General features: G+C 38.9%; 1 protein-coding gene across 6 annotated transcripts in view; it reads left to right on the top strand.

Moving 5' to 3' along the window:
• CHST15 (carbohydrate sulfotransferase 15) overlaps nucleotides 1–13,652 on the top strand; it is a 135,404-nt gene extending 121,752 nt beyond the window's left edge. For all 6 annotated transcript variants that reach the window (XM_069099172.1, XM_069099171.1, XM_069099174.1 and 3 more), the window contains exons 7-8: nucleotides 8,697–8,844; nucleotides 10,912–13,652. In XM_069099172.1, the coding sequence (XP_068955273.1) occupies nucleotides 8,697–8,844; nucleotides 10,912–11,102 (339 nt within the window). In that variant the 3' untranslated portion in view covers nucleotides 11,103–13,652. The remainder of the gene's footprint in view (nucleotides 1–8,696; nucleotides 8,845–10,911) is intronic.
• The last annotated feature ends 2,451 nt before the right edge of the window (nucleotides 13,653–16,103 follow it).

Below are 16,103 nucleotides of genomic sequence, written 5' to 3'. Positions count from 1 at the left end.
AGAAGTGTGGTGAGTGACATGTTCAACACTTCTAAACTAGGCCAAGGGCAGCTAGGCAGTGCAGTAGTTAGTGTTTGGAACTGGAGTCAGGAAGATTGGTCTTTCTTAGTTCAAATCCAGCTTCAGATACTTATTAGCTGTGTGATGCTGGGGAAGTCACTCAGCCTTGTGTGACTGAGTTTCCTCATCTGTAAAAAAGAGCTGGAAACCATTTCACTATCTTTGCCAAGAAAACCCCAAACAAAGATTCAGACATGACTGAAACAACTCCACAATAACTACAACAATCTAGGCCAAACCTCTGGTTTTATAGATGGGGAAACTGAAGATTAAAGAGCTTAAGTGCTATGCCAAGGTCTCAGTGGCAGAATGAAGAGTAAGACCTGGCACTTCAAGGACATAATTCTAATTCCATCACTCTTTCTACTGCACCATTACGACTCACACAACAGCAGAGTTAATTAGTGATAAAGATGGCTCCCAGAGGCACCTCAGTGGTGCTATGGGTAGAGCGTCGGACCCATCATCAGGAAAGCCTGAGTTCAAATTCACCCTTAGACACTTACTAGCTGTGTGACCCTGGCAAGTCACTTAATTGCTGTCTACCTCAGTTACCTCCTCTGTAAAATGGAGATAATAATAGCATCTACCTCATAGGATTGGGAGGATCAAATAAGTTAACATATGTAAAGTTCTTTGTAAACCACAAAGCACTGTATAAATGCTAGCTAATCTTTTTTTGCATTTTTTTCTGGGGGGGGGGAGGCAGGGCAATTCTGGCTTAAGTGACTTCCACAAGGTCACATAGCTATTTAGTGTTAAGTGTCTGGGGCCGATTTTAACTCAGGTCCTCCTGACTCCAGGACTGGTGCTCTATTCAACAAACCACCTAGCCACCCCCATTTGCTAGCTAATCTTATAATATATTATCTGTAATCATATATGATGTTATAGATGATAATTATATTTGTTATTATTAGGTAGTAGTAACTCAGATCTCTAGACGTTTTGTTTAGTTTTTTCCTCTAAGTTGAAAAATGGAAACTTTAAAGGCTGATGTAATTTGTGCTGGGAAGGGCTTCACAGAAGGAAATGGCCTCTGGGAGATCCTTAGAATGTGAGACTTGTAGAGAGATGGGAGAAGCTATAAGGTGAAAAATAATGGGGATGACATATGAAGGAGGCATTAAGGAAATCACCTTGAATAGAATACCAATTTATTTTAATAACTTCATAGTATATATTTCCTTCCATGAATCTGATATAAATAAGCATCTTGTTTATCATCATGTACTTTACATCACTTTAAATTTGCAATTTTTCTTAGGGGAAGTGAAAAGGGGAATGGAACATACATTTATTAAGCCTCTAAGCACTTTACAAATATTATCTCATTTGATCTTACCAACTTCTATTATCACAGTTAAAGTAAATCCCCATATGGACAAAGTAAATAGTCTCTAAATGTTATCTGTTTGGCAAAAATTTCCCAGCCACATGACTAGTGGTGTAACATTCAGACATATTCAGACACACAGGAAAATCATAGACTCATAGATGTCAAACTGGAAGGAACCTAAGAGACCACCTTTTCTAATCCATTATTTTACAGATGAGGAAACTGAGACAGGTAGCAGTGAAGTGACTTGCCCAGGGTCTCACAGAGGGAGTCAAATCTGGGTCTTCTCACAGAGTTTCTCATGGTTTGTCCTACTTTCCAAGTGGCCCTTCTAAAAGGAAATCCCCAGGATCAAGGTCTTTCTTGAAAATAAAGGTTGCTTTTGTTTTTCCTTCATTCTCAAAGAGGACCATAACATCATGGAAGTGACACCATGCATACAAGTGGATTGGACAAAAGTGAGGGAATGCAAAGTCACCAGCCTCGCTTTCTCCTCTGGAGCCATCTGGATCCAGTGGCCAGATATTAATGGGAAAGAAGCACCTAGGCAATTAGAATGAAAGTCATAAAATTCCTCACGAGGGCATTGGATGTTTTAATTACTCTTAGCACTTTTTTAAGCTTCATCATTTGTAGGACCAAAACAACATCTTTGTCTCCCAGCTGCTATAAATATTCTTTTAAGCACTTATGTTCAGTGTGTAAAAAACAGAACAGGTTCTTTCCAAAATTTAGGTCATTTGGGAAATAGATTTCAGGGGAAAATAGTTGCCTTCGGGAACATGTCATTTTTTTTTTATCTTGTAATAAAAGAGCCCTGGATAGGCTGTCAGAAGACCCAGGTTCAGGTCCTGGCATCATCACTGTTTTAGCTGTGTGACTGAGTCAATCATTTCACATCTCTGAAGCCCATTTTTCTCATTTATAAGGGGAAATATTTCTTTTTTTTTTTCTTAAGCAATTGGGGTTAAGTAACTTGCTCAAGGTTACCGGCCAGTTATTTCTGGGTGTGGTGCTGAGTATCTGAGCCCGGATTTGATCCAGGTCATCCCGACACTGGAGCCGGTGCTCTTACTCGCTGTTCTACCTGGCCGCCCCAGGGGAAATATTTCTACTACATATCAGAATTATTATGAAGAAAGCACTTTGTAAGATGTTATATAAATGTGATCTGTTTTTGAAAAGGCATTTCTGTCATGCTCATCATGACATATAGATAAAGAGATCTGACTTCATAGTCAGGATCCTTAGTTCAAGGAAGGCCTTGGATTCATACTGGTTTTGTGAACCTGGACAAGTCACTTAACTTCTCATTTTCTAGGAAATCCTCCAAGACTTTATATAAGTAGCAGAGAAAGTAACCAAGAGTTCCCTATCCTGATGACACAAATCGAATTTTCTTTTCTTTATTTCCTCCTCCTTTTCCCTCCTTGCTGACATATTGCATTGTGCCCCTGTACAGTGATAGTCTCCTGGGTGTTCTGGCTACCTCTCTGAACACTTACTAGTATATTAGCTTTAATGAGTGCAGGAATTAGGGTTTATCTTCTTCTCCCCCACCACTCTTCCAGAGCCTTTGCTCTATACAAAGGAGGCATTTAATAGGTGTATATCAAATCAAATTTTGTTGGATCTATTTGAAGATATTGAAAGATATGGCTGTAGTTCATCTTGAACATCTTTCCCCGAAGCCCATTTTAATTACCTACTTGGCCTGTAATAAAAACAAAAAATGAAAACTATGTCACCAAGAAGCCTTGAGTGTCTTGCCACTGGTGGGCAAAATGAACTAGTGACTGCTGCTACGTGTGTTGATGGTTCCCAGGTCAATGCGAAAGTTGAATTAGAGTGGGTAAAATAGTGGGGAGAGCCGGGAAGGTGGAGTGTGCTGGGATGAGGGCAGAACAGCTGGTTCAACTTAGGGACTATTGCTTTTAGATGCTGGTGGCACCAGAGCAAAACTGCTCATGCTTGGGGTGGCCAGGTAGCACAGCGAGTAAGAGCACTGGCTCCAGTGTCAGGATGACCTGGGGATCGAATCCCGGGCTCAGACACTTAGCACCCATCCAGAAACACCTGGCCGTGTAACCTTGAGCAAGTTACTTAACCCCAATTGTTTAGGGGCAGCCAGGTGGCTCAGCGAGTAAGAGCACCGGCTTCAGTGTCGGGATGACCTGGGGATCAAATCCGGGCTCAGATACTTAGCACCACATCCAGAAATAACTGGCTGTGTAACCTTGAGCAAGTTACTTAATCCCAATTGCTTAAAAAAAAAACAAAAACAAACTGCTTATGCTTTCCCTAGCACCATTTTTTCACTTTTGTCTCTCCCATTTTGGCCCTTTCATATTAATTCCCTTTTATAGTCCTTGCATTGCTTTCATTTCATTAGCCCTTAGGAAGGCTGGAATAAGCCCCTAGAGTTGGGAATTCCCAAGAGGTAGAGGTATCATGGAGGTCAGAGAGAGAGGGGGGTAAGACTGAGGAATGATGGCGAAGAGTTGGTTTTGTTTGGAGTTTAGTGAAGTGGGAGATGTGTGGGTGTGTCTGTCTGTGTCTGTGTGTACAAAATGTGTAACACGATTTCAAAGAAAGAGCCAGAATAGAGTGCCTATTTTATCCTGAGCTAAGGAGGAACTACTAAAACTTTTAACTTGTGGGGAGTGATGTGATTGCATTTGTTGTCACCCATGGAAGGCCTGGGTTTAAACTCTGGAAGCATCTGTGTGATGAGCTACAGTATGAAAGCAAAAATAACTTATTAAAGGTGACAGAGCTAAAATAAGGGAGCTTACTTTTCCAGCAGCAGGAAGGAGTTCTGCCAAACCCCTGTGAAATGCTCTTCTCTCTGGGGTCATTCCATCATTGTTGGCTTGATCTGGATGGAGGCTTCAATGAACCAATTTGATCAGGCCTTTTCATTTAGACCACCCTTTGGTATGCAATGTAGAGAGTCATGGCATGTCAGTAGTTGTTAAAAATAAGTGAATTTCTCTAGTTGCTGTCTACCTGAGAAAACTAGGTAACACAGTGGATAGAATACTTGGCTGAGAGTCAGGCTGATCTGAGTTCAAAACCAGCCTCAGCCACATATTAACTGTGTAACCCTAGGCAAGTCACTTAATCTCAGTTTGCCTCATTTTCCTCATCTATAAAACGGGGATAATGATAGCACCTACCTTGCAAGGGTTTTATAATCGTTGGATGAGATAATAATTGCAAAGCACAGTGCCCCCACATATGGTAGGCTATATGTAAATATTAGCCATAATTATTATTGAGCAATATCCATAAAGTTCTGCTGGCTGACATCAGATGATATGAACTACTACAGGTGAAGTAGAGACCATTTATTCACCCCATTTTCCCATATAAAGTTTTCTACAAATTCCCTGTCTTTTATACTTGTATATCATCCAGCTAATTGCCAAATCTTGTCACTTCTAGCTCCACAACATCTTCTATAATTCCCCTTCTCTCAGTTCAGACAGCTGTAATCCCAGTTCTGACCCTCATCACCTTCATCTGGACTGACATTGGTCTTCCTACCTCAGGCCTTTCCCTCCTCTGGACCATCCTCCATATACCTACCAAAAAGATTGTCCTAAAGCACCTCTTTGATAAAATATACACTCCATTGTCTGTCATTTAAAGCCCTTTGTTACCTGGTTCCTTCCTACCTTCCCTGCTTTCTTCCCTACTTCCCTCCATACTCTCCATTCGATTATCTATCTATCCTGGCCTATCTGCTATTATTCCTCACACTTGACCTACCCTGTCCCTGGCTTTTTTACTGGTTATCAACCATGCCCAGAGTGCTCTCCCTTCTCACCAACACCTCCTAAAATCCCTGGCTTCATTAAAGATGTAGCTGAAATGCACCCTTTTGCTGGACATTTCCTGGTCCCTCTCAGCTTCTGTGCCTTCCTTTCAAAGATTACTTTCTATGCTCTGTCTGTCTGTCTGTCTGTCTGTCTCTTTCTCTTTCTCTGTCTCTCTGTTCATGTGTGTGTATATATATATTTACATTCATGTTTTATCCCTGGAGTTTAGCACAAGGCCTGGATTATGATAAGCATTTAATTAATGCTTCTTTATTGATTGTTTGAAGTTTAATTGATGACTTTCATTTTAAAGCCATAGTCATTTTTCTCAACACTCCTTAGATCTCTCTCTCTCTCTCTCTTTCTCTGTCTCTCTGTCTCTCTCTCTCTGTCTCTCTGTCTCTCTCTCTCTCTCTGTCTCTCTCTGTCTCTCTCTCTCTCTCTGTCTCTGTCTCTCTCTCTCTCTCTCTCTCTCTCACACACACACACACACACACACAAACACACACACCCCTTAGAGCACATATCTTATTCCAAATTCTTAGATTCTGATAATGTGTACACACTATCACATGCATGTACACGTGCACGCATTTTTATGTTAGGAGAAAGAAAGAAGATATGTTTCATTGTCTGTTTTCTGGGCCTGAGATTAACCATTACATTTAATCAGAGTTCAACTTTTAACCTTATTTTCATTTAAATTATTGTACTTGTCTATTTTGTTCTCCTTGTTCTGCTCTTCTGTGCTCTTAGTTAGTTAATACATGTATTTCTCTGAATTCCTCAGATTTTTCATTTCTTACAGCATAGAAGCATCCCATTACCTTCATATAACAAAATTTTTAATGGTTGACATTTCCCAGTTGATGAACACAACACTCACTGTTTCTACTTTGTTGCTGCCACAAAATATGCTTCTATGAATATTTCAGTACATATGAGACCTTTTTGTCTTTGACTTCCTTGTGATAGATGACCAAGAAGGGGATTGCTTCATCAAAGCATATGAACTGTTAATGACTTTTTTTCACGTGGTCTGGAAGATTGCTTTGGCAACAGAATGAAAGGGAGAGTGGAGATGGGAGAGATTAGAGGAGGGGAGATGTTAGGGGACTGTCTGTCCAAGTGGGGGGTAATGATGAACTAGAAGGTAAATGAAAATACAGAGGAAAGGATGGATTTGAGAAATTTCTAGGTTTTCTATGCAGAAGGCTCCTAAATCTATTTCTCTTTTCCCAGTCTGCTCCCATAGCTCTGATTTCATATTTCCAATTGTCTTTTAGAGAACTTCACCTGAATGACCTTCCAAAATCTTATACTTGACATGTTTAAAACTGAACTTAACAACTCTTCCCCCAAATCTTATTTCCTTCTCCCTACTTCTCTGCTTCTCATTATGGTCCAACCTTCTTCCCAACCTTGGAGTCATTTCTGACTTTTCCATCCCATACCTTACACATCATATTCTGAAGTTTTCTTGTCCCTACTTTGCCAATAACTAGTATACCTTCTTCCCCCTCCTCTCCATTCATATTGTCACCAACATAGTTCAGATTTTCATTTAGTCTTCCCTAGACTACTCTTAATAGCCTTTTAATTTGTTTTCTTGTTTCCAGTCTTCCTTCCAGTTCTCCACACTGTCGTATAAGTCTTCTTTTTCGTGTATTTCTATTCTTTTACCACTACTGGAGTATCTCCTTTGGTTCCCCATTATCCATTGAATAAGACACACACTTCTGACCTAACATTTAAGTCCTACACAATCTGCCTCTGGTCCAACTGGATTATTTCCTTTCCTCCTTTCCCTGACCACTCCCTTCTCTGTTCATAATTTTCACACTTCGACTAGACCTCGACTCCATCAGCTTCATGAATTCTGCCTAGCCTTTGCTAGATAAAAGTGATTTCTCCCTCAAATTTATTGTAGCATTTTGTCTGGCTCTCATACGCTCCTACTACATCCTTCTTTGAATCATCCTCATTGGAGTTCATGATGGATCTTCCCTGTCATCTATTTGGCTGTAAGTTCTTTGATGACAGGAACAGTGCCATTTTTAATCTTTGTTCAGCATCTAACACAGTGTTCTTCACATTGGTTTTATGTTTTGTTTTTGCTTCATTTTGTTTGTTTTTGACTGGCCCTTAACTTCATCAGTATAAAAGACTCCCTAGTGAGGAAAACTCACTCTACCAGAGAAGATCAACATCTGTCCCAAACTTACAGTCTTAGTGAGCTACCCAGGGTCCTGAGAAATAAAATGACTTGGTCAATATCATAAATCCAGTATAGGACAGAAGCAAGATTTCAACCCCATGTCCTCCTGTCTCTAAGCCTTGTGTGTTATAGACACTATTATATATTTTTGGATTGATTTAAATTAAAATAAATTAAAATCAGATTGTATGTAGATGGATAAGGCAGAGAAAAAAAAGGCAAAGATGCAGATTTTCATCTTGGGTAACTGTAAGAATGGTGGTGCCATCAACAGAAACAGGAAATCTCTAGGAAATCTAGTGACTTGTGCAAGCTTTCTTACAACTAATGAGTCAGATTGAGGTTGAGAACCCACGTCTGATGACTCTTAGCTTTTGGCTCTTTCCAAAGCATCTTATTCACTAAAACAATTCTATAAATACAGTCAGACTTTATCACTTAACTACCCCATCATTAACTTTTGTTTTTGGGAGAGGGAAATGAATTTGATGGAGCAAAGTGAAGACTTGCAAAGTCAGTAACTTCAAATCTTCAAGTGCATAAAAAGTCCTTCTAACAGCTTTTTTTCCGATTCTGTGTGGCATTTCTGAGTATGACATGCACACTTTTCCCTGTTAGCTTAGAAACCAGCTTGAGGTCTTTTTTATGAGGCAGTTAATAAGGTAACAATATGTGGCTTGGATAGAAGCTAATGAACTTTGGGAGACTATTTATCTCCTTTAATTGCTTCTCATTTCTCCATCCTCCTACACAGAGATATTGAGACTATAAGATGAATAATGAGGTTGAAAAATAATAGCAATGTGAAAATATTTTGTGTTGTGTGTATTTTACTAAATATCTCTTAGATTCTTATCTCTGGCCTATAAACTCATTGAGGGTAGGAACAATGTTACACACACACACACACACACACACATGCACCCACACATACACAATCAAGCATATACAGGGTGTCCCCTTCTTTTGGGACACCCTTTTTACATTTATGCACACACACAATACTGATTATTTTGCAAAAAGTTTGAAAAAAATAAATATTTAGCTGTTTAATATTCATGATGCCAATGCCTAAATATCCAGGGTTTGGTAGAGGAGGTGTCCAAAGAGGAAAATAGAAGAAAAGCCATATAATATGAATGATCATCTCAGTGGGTAGTGGTTTTATTTTCTGTTCTCCAGAAAATCTTCTGTAATATCTCAAGGAATTGTTGGAAATTATTTCTTATTGTTTTTCCCTTACTTTTGTCTTTAGGTAAGGCTGCAGATTGGCCTATATGTCGTATATCTCTTAGACTGGCTCACTGTTTTTGACAAAGAACAGATCCTTATTCTTCGTCTGGAAGATCATGCCTCCAATGTCAAGTATACCATGAGCAAAGTTTTCCAGTTTCTGAATTTAGGTATGAAGAAGATTGTGTGAATTCTTTATTTCATTAAGTCTTAAAGCAAATTAGCATAAAGAGCAAAGTCTAGTGAATAAAGAATGACATGCAGGACAGATAGAATACTAGAAAGTGAACTATCATAAGCATCACTCAAAGGCCCCATGACCCTCCCCTCCCACTTTGGTCATGTATTGGACATGGGGCCACCCAGTTCCTTTGCTCAAATCCATGAGTCATCTCTGAGCATAGCTAAAACCTACATAACCTGGGCTGAGTGGGTAGGGAACCAAAATCTGCAGTAATAAAGGAGAACTACTCCACTGTTAAAGAATATACTACTGATTGTAATTAGGAAAGAACATTTACAGGTGAATTGTTGAGTGAGAGAATTTGATATTGAATAATACCTTGATTTTTTTAAAAGAAATGTTTTCTTCAGGACAATAAGTATCATATCCCACAGGACAATGTATCCTAAGGGCCTATCTGAATTCTTTTGTCATGCTAGAATTTGGTTGATTGGATATTGTCAGAAAAAAGTGGACCTCTTGTATGCAACTCAAAAAAAATTTTTGTCAAGGAGATTTTCCCTACAAAGGGAGGATTGGATTATCCCTATTATATTTGGCAATTTCTCTCATATATCACCTGAAGTTTTTACAAGCTATTTAGACCTATCCCAAGCGGTCTCATTACATGACCTACTGGAAAAGCCTGGTACTCCATGCCTCCAGATATTTTAGGGTAACCTCTGTACATAGTTTTTCCTCTGCCACAATTTGAGTCAAACTTGATAATGTTGGATTTCAGGTATATGACTAGGGAAAGAGGGAATTCCTTCCCATTCCTTCTTTCCTCTTCCCTCAGAAATTGTTTGACTTGAGCTGCTCATTAGTATCTATAATGATGCTTTCACTTACGATATCATTAACATCTATAAAGAACATGGAAGTAATCCTAGCAAAGGTATAAAACTAATCCTGTGCATTCCACTGTACATAGCATCACAGATGTTCCCCTCCTCTCTCAACCCAGTCTTATGGTCCTTGATCCAACTGAGTCATTGGCTAAACTTGGCCAAAGTAAAACAGACATGATTAAAAATTACTGATGAGCTAAGTCAGTGTAAGCCACTAGACCAGACTCATTCAGATAATCATCATAATAGAAGTTAATATTTGATCCTCATAACAAACCTGTGAGTTTAGCACCATTATCATCTCCATTTTATAGATGCAGAAGCTGAGGCTGAGACAAGCTAAGTGACTTGCCCAACGTCACACCAATAATGAGGCAAGATTCAGTCTCAGCTGTTCAAAACTCCAAGTCCAATACTTCATTCATTATGCCACCTAGCTGATTCAAATCAAAATAAAGTACTCAGAGAATTTTCCATTGCCAGATGTTGATGGGTCAAGGGCACCCTCAGAATCAGAGGAGTGAATTCTTCCCCATTAAATCCCAAATCAAGAGCGAAACACTCAGCTAGGGTAGGCAGAGAATGAAAATTTTGATTCCTCCCTGCTCTGCTCCTCAACTACAACTGTCTTACAATGTGGTTGACATTAGGGGATAGACTCCCCTCCCCACCAAATAATGCTATGTACATTAGCACCACAAAAGAGGAAATATATTTGGTAGAATTCAGATGAGGCTGATTGTCAGGTGACTCTTAAACAAATAGACCTACCACAGAGGGTGTATTGAGCAATTATTGAAACAAGACCACATGTCCTTTGAAAGCAGCATCTCACTGTTGTATGCATCTTTTTGTAAAAGCACAAATCAGTATATGTGCATGCATATATATGTGCACACACATATATCGTGCAGTACCCATGTTCATATAGACACATGTCTACATGTGCACACTGATACATATTGCATGCATGAATATGTACATGCATGTGTATATATGTATTGTGTGTATACATGTGTGCATATGCATAGATATGTGTAAGTATATGTTTTAAAAAGTTATCTTGGCAACATGAAGAATAAACAGTATTTTAGCAAAGTTGTTTTTAGTTCCTTTAGTCCCTGCCCTTCCTTAACTGAGTTCTTTTGTCCCTTTTCCTTCAGGTCCCTTAAATAAAAAACAGGAAGCCCTGATTACCAGGAGTCCTGCATCAAATACAAGACGTCCAGAGGACCGAAACCTGGGGCCCATGTTTCTACTCACAAAAAAAATTCTCCAAGACTTTTATGAGCCTTTCAATACAAAACTGGCTCAAGTGCTTTCAGATGAAGCTTTTTGTTGGAAACAGACATAAGGAGTGAATTCACTGCTGGGATTGCCATACTAGAAGAAGATTTTATTACTTTTCATCAAAAGATATTTATTTGGGGGCACTTGTTTTATCCTTGGCATGAAGAACTTTCTCCCAGGATTTTTGCCCTTCTTCTCTTACCTTAGCAAACTATATTTCATTATAACTATATCAGACTTTGGGATATCAAATATCCTTATATTGACTCTTTGTAATGCATCCTTTCATTATGCACAGTTGGGGATCGATAGGATGGAATTCTATTTTTTCTACCCTCACAATTTTATAAGTATTTATTAATCTCCTGACATTTGTCCAACACTGTGCCAGGCACCTGAAGGGATTTGAAAGGTGATGGAATCCTTGTCTTAAGAGGGCTTATAATCTCAATTTTGTTGGAATTCTGCAATTTAATAGAGCATGCTAGAGATTGTATAACTGACTTTACAAAATTTATATTTTCATTGTTAATTTCAAAGCATGTCTGTTTCAATTACTTAAAGTCATTTTTTTGCCTTCTCCTCTCAAACTCCACCATGCAATTTTATCATTGGTTAATTGAGGACTTTATACAGCTGGTAGCAATGGGTAGAATGCTGGTTCTGGAGTCAGGGAGACCTAAATTCAAACGTAGCCTCAGATACTTACTAGCTGTTACCCTGGGCAAGTCACTTAACCACTATATGCCTCAGTTTTCTCACCTGTAAAATAGGGATAATAATGACACATACACACCCCAGCATTGTTGTGGGGATCCAATGAGATAATATTTGTAAAAGTGCTTATCACAGTGCCTGGCACAGAGGAGGCACTATATAAATACATATTTCCTTTACTTTCTCCCCTTAATTGAGTTTATATTACTTTGTATGCTAAAAAAACAAAAGAACAGAAATGATAGTGGATTTTGGATCAAAGGACCTGGGTTCAAATTCTGACTCTAATACACAGAAGAATTTCCTCATCTTTTAAATGAGGGTGGTTAGACTAGATGACCTCTGAGGTCCCTTCCAGCTATGATCCTAAATTAGGTTAAATGATTTCTCTCTTTTTTTAAGCAAAATTATTTCTGTTGTACCTTCCAGTTCTGTCAGTCTTGTCCTATAAAATAAACAACAGCAGCATTCTCATCTATGTCTATGTGACAGATTTTCACTTCCTATTTTATAACTGTTGATTTTTGCCTTAACAAATACATAAAATGGACAATAATTTTAAAAGATTATTATATTCCAACAGGCTTCTCACCCGATTTCTCTTTTTTAACTGAATTCCATTTCATTTCAATTTATCCAAGAAGATTTTTTTTTATATAGACTCAAGAATGAGTGACTTTAGAGAATTAGTAGACAAGTGGAAAAGTTAGGTTATGTTTTGAGACTTTGGGTTGTGAACAGTGATGTCAGAGAAATGAATTTTTTTAGTCCCAGTTGGCTGCATTTCTCATTTTTTTCATTCTCCTTAGACTGATGTTGTTTCCACATTATCAACTACAGTATTGCCAAATGTACTCACACAGTTCATGAACTAGGATGTGTTTTTCCCCATCTCACAAATAAGCTGCATGGGTAATTGTTGGCTATATTTGTATGTGGAGCATGAATGGTCTGAGTATTATATTAAGAGGACTTTTCTGGGAAAAAAATGAAAATTTGGTTTAGACATGGGCCTGAAGACACAGTAATTGTTTGGAAGCCATCAGAGTAACGGAATGGAAAACCTGGAGTCAGGATATCCCAGACAGAACCAAATTCAAGCAACGTTCAGGCTTTGCACCAGAAGTCAAAGTGAAGGTTTCCATGAACCAAAGCTATTAGATTACGGTTATCTGTGTATGCCAAAGTCAAGAAGGGCAGGTGTCTAAATACTAAACCTTAATTTGCATGTGTGCAGCGAATAATGATTACTTATTATTCCTCAGCTAGTGAAATGTAGTATAATGTTTTCTGCCAATGTAGATAGAGAGATATAGAGTGCAATGTATAAGACCTAAGTGCTGGCCCAGCATAGACATTATATCTATCTCTACATATCTATATGTGTATATCTATACATAGATATAGACATATAAAGATAAATATACTCACATAGCCAAGGCCACTTTTGTCATGGAATAAACTGTGGTCTTCTATGCCAGCCTAGAGATAATTTGCCCTGTCTTTACAGAACCCCCTGGCTGGGAGAAGACTCTGGTCAAAGCATAAAGATGCTTGAGGTTGATAACACTTTAACATGTGTATTTATTTGTGTTATCGTGTGTATGTGTGTATATATATGTACATATGCATATAGAAATACATATGCTTTTTAAAGTGGATACCTTTCAGTACTGATGCTAACGCAACATCAATACTCTGTAAACATCCCTTTTATAAATTCTTTTCTTTGCCAATAAATTTGTGCAGTTTTACTTAAATATTTTGCTATTCTACATGAACTGTAGTTAATAACAAGGGTTTTTTTCTTACGCACACCTATGCATGTGACGAACATGTATTATTGTAATTCTGCTTCTTACAGAAGTATTATTAAATTGTATTGTTTTCAATATTATTTGGTTTATTATTGGTCCTTTTATATACAGGTGAGCACCTAACACTTCTGTAGTAATAAAATCATTCAAGCATCATTTCCCTAAGGACTAGTTTTCTTATTGAAGATTCTAGCAGCTGCCTTCCCTCTAAGTCTCCCTCTCCCCCCAGACACCTAACCTGGAGGTACAGTGCTTATAGCAAGGGGAAAGGCTGACCCGAGACAGTGTATCTCTAGCTTCTCATTTAAAACCAAAGTGAAAAAAGAACATTTCTCATTGAGCTGGTGTTACCTGACCCGGTATTCCAAATGTTGTTTCCCTGATTGTATCCAATTGTATTATTTGATTTAAAAGGTATGTTAAATTACATAATTAAGCTGTACTTTTATTAATCCTTAACACGATTAAATATGCTTACATATGAGTGTTATACAAATAATGTATGCCACTGTTGTTTATTTTAAAGTATAGATGATGTTTTTTTGCTCCCAGGGTCTTTTATGCAAGTGAAATGGATGGATGCATGAATGAGTCAGTCAACAAGCATTTGGTAAATGCACTCTCTGTGCCAAGTACAGTGCTAAGAACTTTACAGAAACCTCATTTGATTTTCAAACAACCCTGAGCTGTAGGTGCTATTATTAGCCCCATTTTACAGTCAAAGAAACTGAGGCAGACAGCATATAAGTGACTTGCCAAAGGTCATACAGCTAGTAAATGGCTAAGGTTGAATCTGAACTCAGGTCTTTCTGGCTTCTCTTCCAGTGCTCCATTCTCACACTGCACTTAGGTGCCTGTTGCATGAATGGATCATTAAGTGCTTGCTCTGTGCCGAGCACTATGGTAAATATTCAGGATACAAATACAAAAGGAAGATAGTTCCTGCTCTCAAGGAGTTTACAATCTAATGGAGGGGACAACCCCCATAGGGGAATGGTGACCAGGGAAGGTTGTTTTGAAAGAAGCTATAGGGATGGTAAGTGAGACGACAAGCTCATCCATTAACATGCTCTTTCTGAATCAGTGCTAGTAGTAATATTTAATCACAGTTCCCATAACAAGAAAACAGTACATTTTTATTAGACTTCCGGGTTAAAGCAAATTACTACGATTTACTTCAGCCAGTCTGATCCCATCCATTATGGCTATGCCCTCCAAAAATGTCAATAGCAAACCATTCGTGCTTTCCCAACCGTTCTGACTCTTGTCCAAGTCCTTACATTAATGTGCCGCAGGGCTGGGGGCATCTTCCTTGTGGTCTCTTGACAACACTGAACACAAGTATTCAAAGAACAGACCAGTCTTGTGACTTGTCTTCTACATACAGGAAGAAATGTGTTTGCTAGTGTTTTGTGGAAATGATCTATGTTTTATGATAATGAGCCCAAACGCTTCATAGTGGCATGGAGATAATGTGTGCTTAGTGTTTGGAAGCACTGTCACCAGAATGCCAGCTGCAGTAGGTGCCACCAAACTGGAAAGATGTCGAGTGTGGGTCTACCCCTGTCTGAGCCAACTGGCACCCAGGATAGTTCAGAGAGGCAGATGAACTGAAGATTAGTCACTAAGTGATCATTTTGTGGGAGGTGGGGATATGACTCATAAAAACCCTTTAATAAGGCATTGCAGGATTCAAATTTGAGCCAGAGGGAGCATTTAAAGATGGAAGTATTCCATTCAAAATTTGGGGTCCTTAGTCATATGTGAATGTAATTGGCTAAAGCCAGATGGTAGGCCATGGTAATGTCCATGGGTCGACATGCGATGTGGTACCATGAGAGGAACATTGACTTTGGAGCCAGAGTCCTGGCTTTGACACTTAGCTCCTGTGACCTTGGGCAAATCAATTAACCTCCCCGGGCTTTGGGTTCCTCATCTGTAAAATGGAATTAAACTTGTTGGCCTGCAAGCTCCTTTCCAACTCAATATCTACGATGTACCCTGCAGCTACCACTGTGGTCTGGGAAATCACTTCTCTGAGCCCATAGAATTGGTTCTAGCCTTCATCTAAGGGTATAAATGGGGACTTGGGAGAGACTGGTGTAGGTCAAGCCTGATTCGGCCTGGCCTAGGGCTTCAGATTCTGGTTTAGAATGAAATGAGGCCCTTATAAACCAACAGTTAATAAACAATATTTCCTAAAGCCCTGCCCCATGATCATTGCAGACCTACTATATAAAAAGCTATGGAAACACAACACAGACCTATACTCCACAGCAGCGCTCAAAGCTCAGAGCTGATTCTTCCTGACAGTATGGACTGCTGAGAAAAATCTATCTGCTTCTGACCCTGGGAAATCTTTGGCTTGCCAGGCTATTCACAATTCTGTTGGCCAGGTGAGTTGAATACCTTGGTGATGTAGAGTTTAAAATCTTTTGGAGCACTTCTTTCAGTATACTAACCACTAGGGAGAGAAGGGGAAAGGTGAGGATGCAGGAAGGAATAGCTTATGGTTTTGTTTTGTTTTGTTT

The sequence above is a fragment of the Petaurus breviceps genome, unplaced genomic scaffold, assembly GCF_028583685.1.
Source record: "Petaurus breviceps papuanus isolate PSGF00001 unplaced genomic scaffold, PetGlider_PUasm1.0 37, whole genome shotgun sequence".
In the NCBI taxonomy this organism is placed as follows: domain Eukaryota; kingdom Metazoa; phylum Chordata; class Mammalia; order Diprotodontia; family Petauridae; genus Petaurus; species Petaurus breviceps.
The sequence above is the reverse complement of the archived record's forward strand: the minus strand, read 5'-3'. Positions and strand labels throughout refer to the sequence as shown.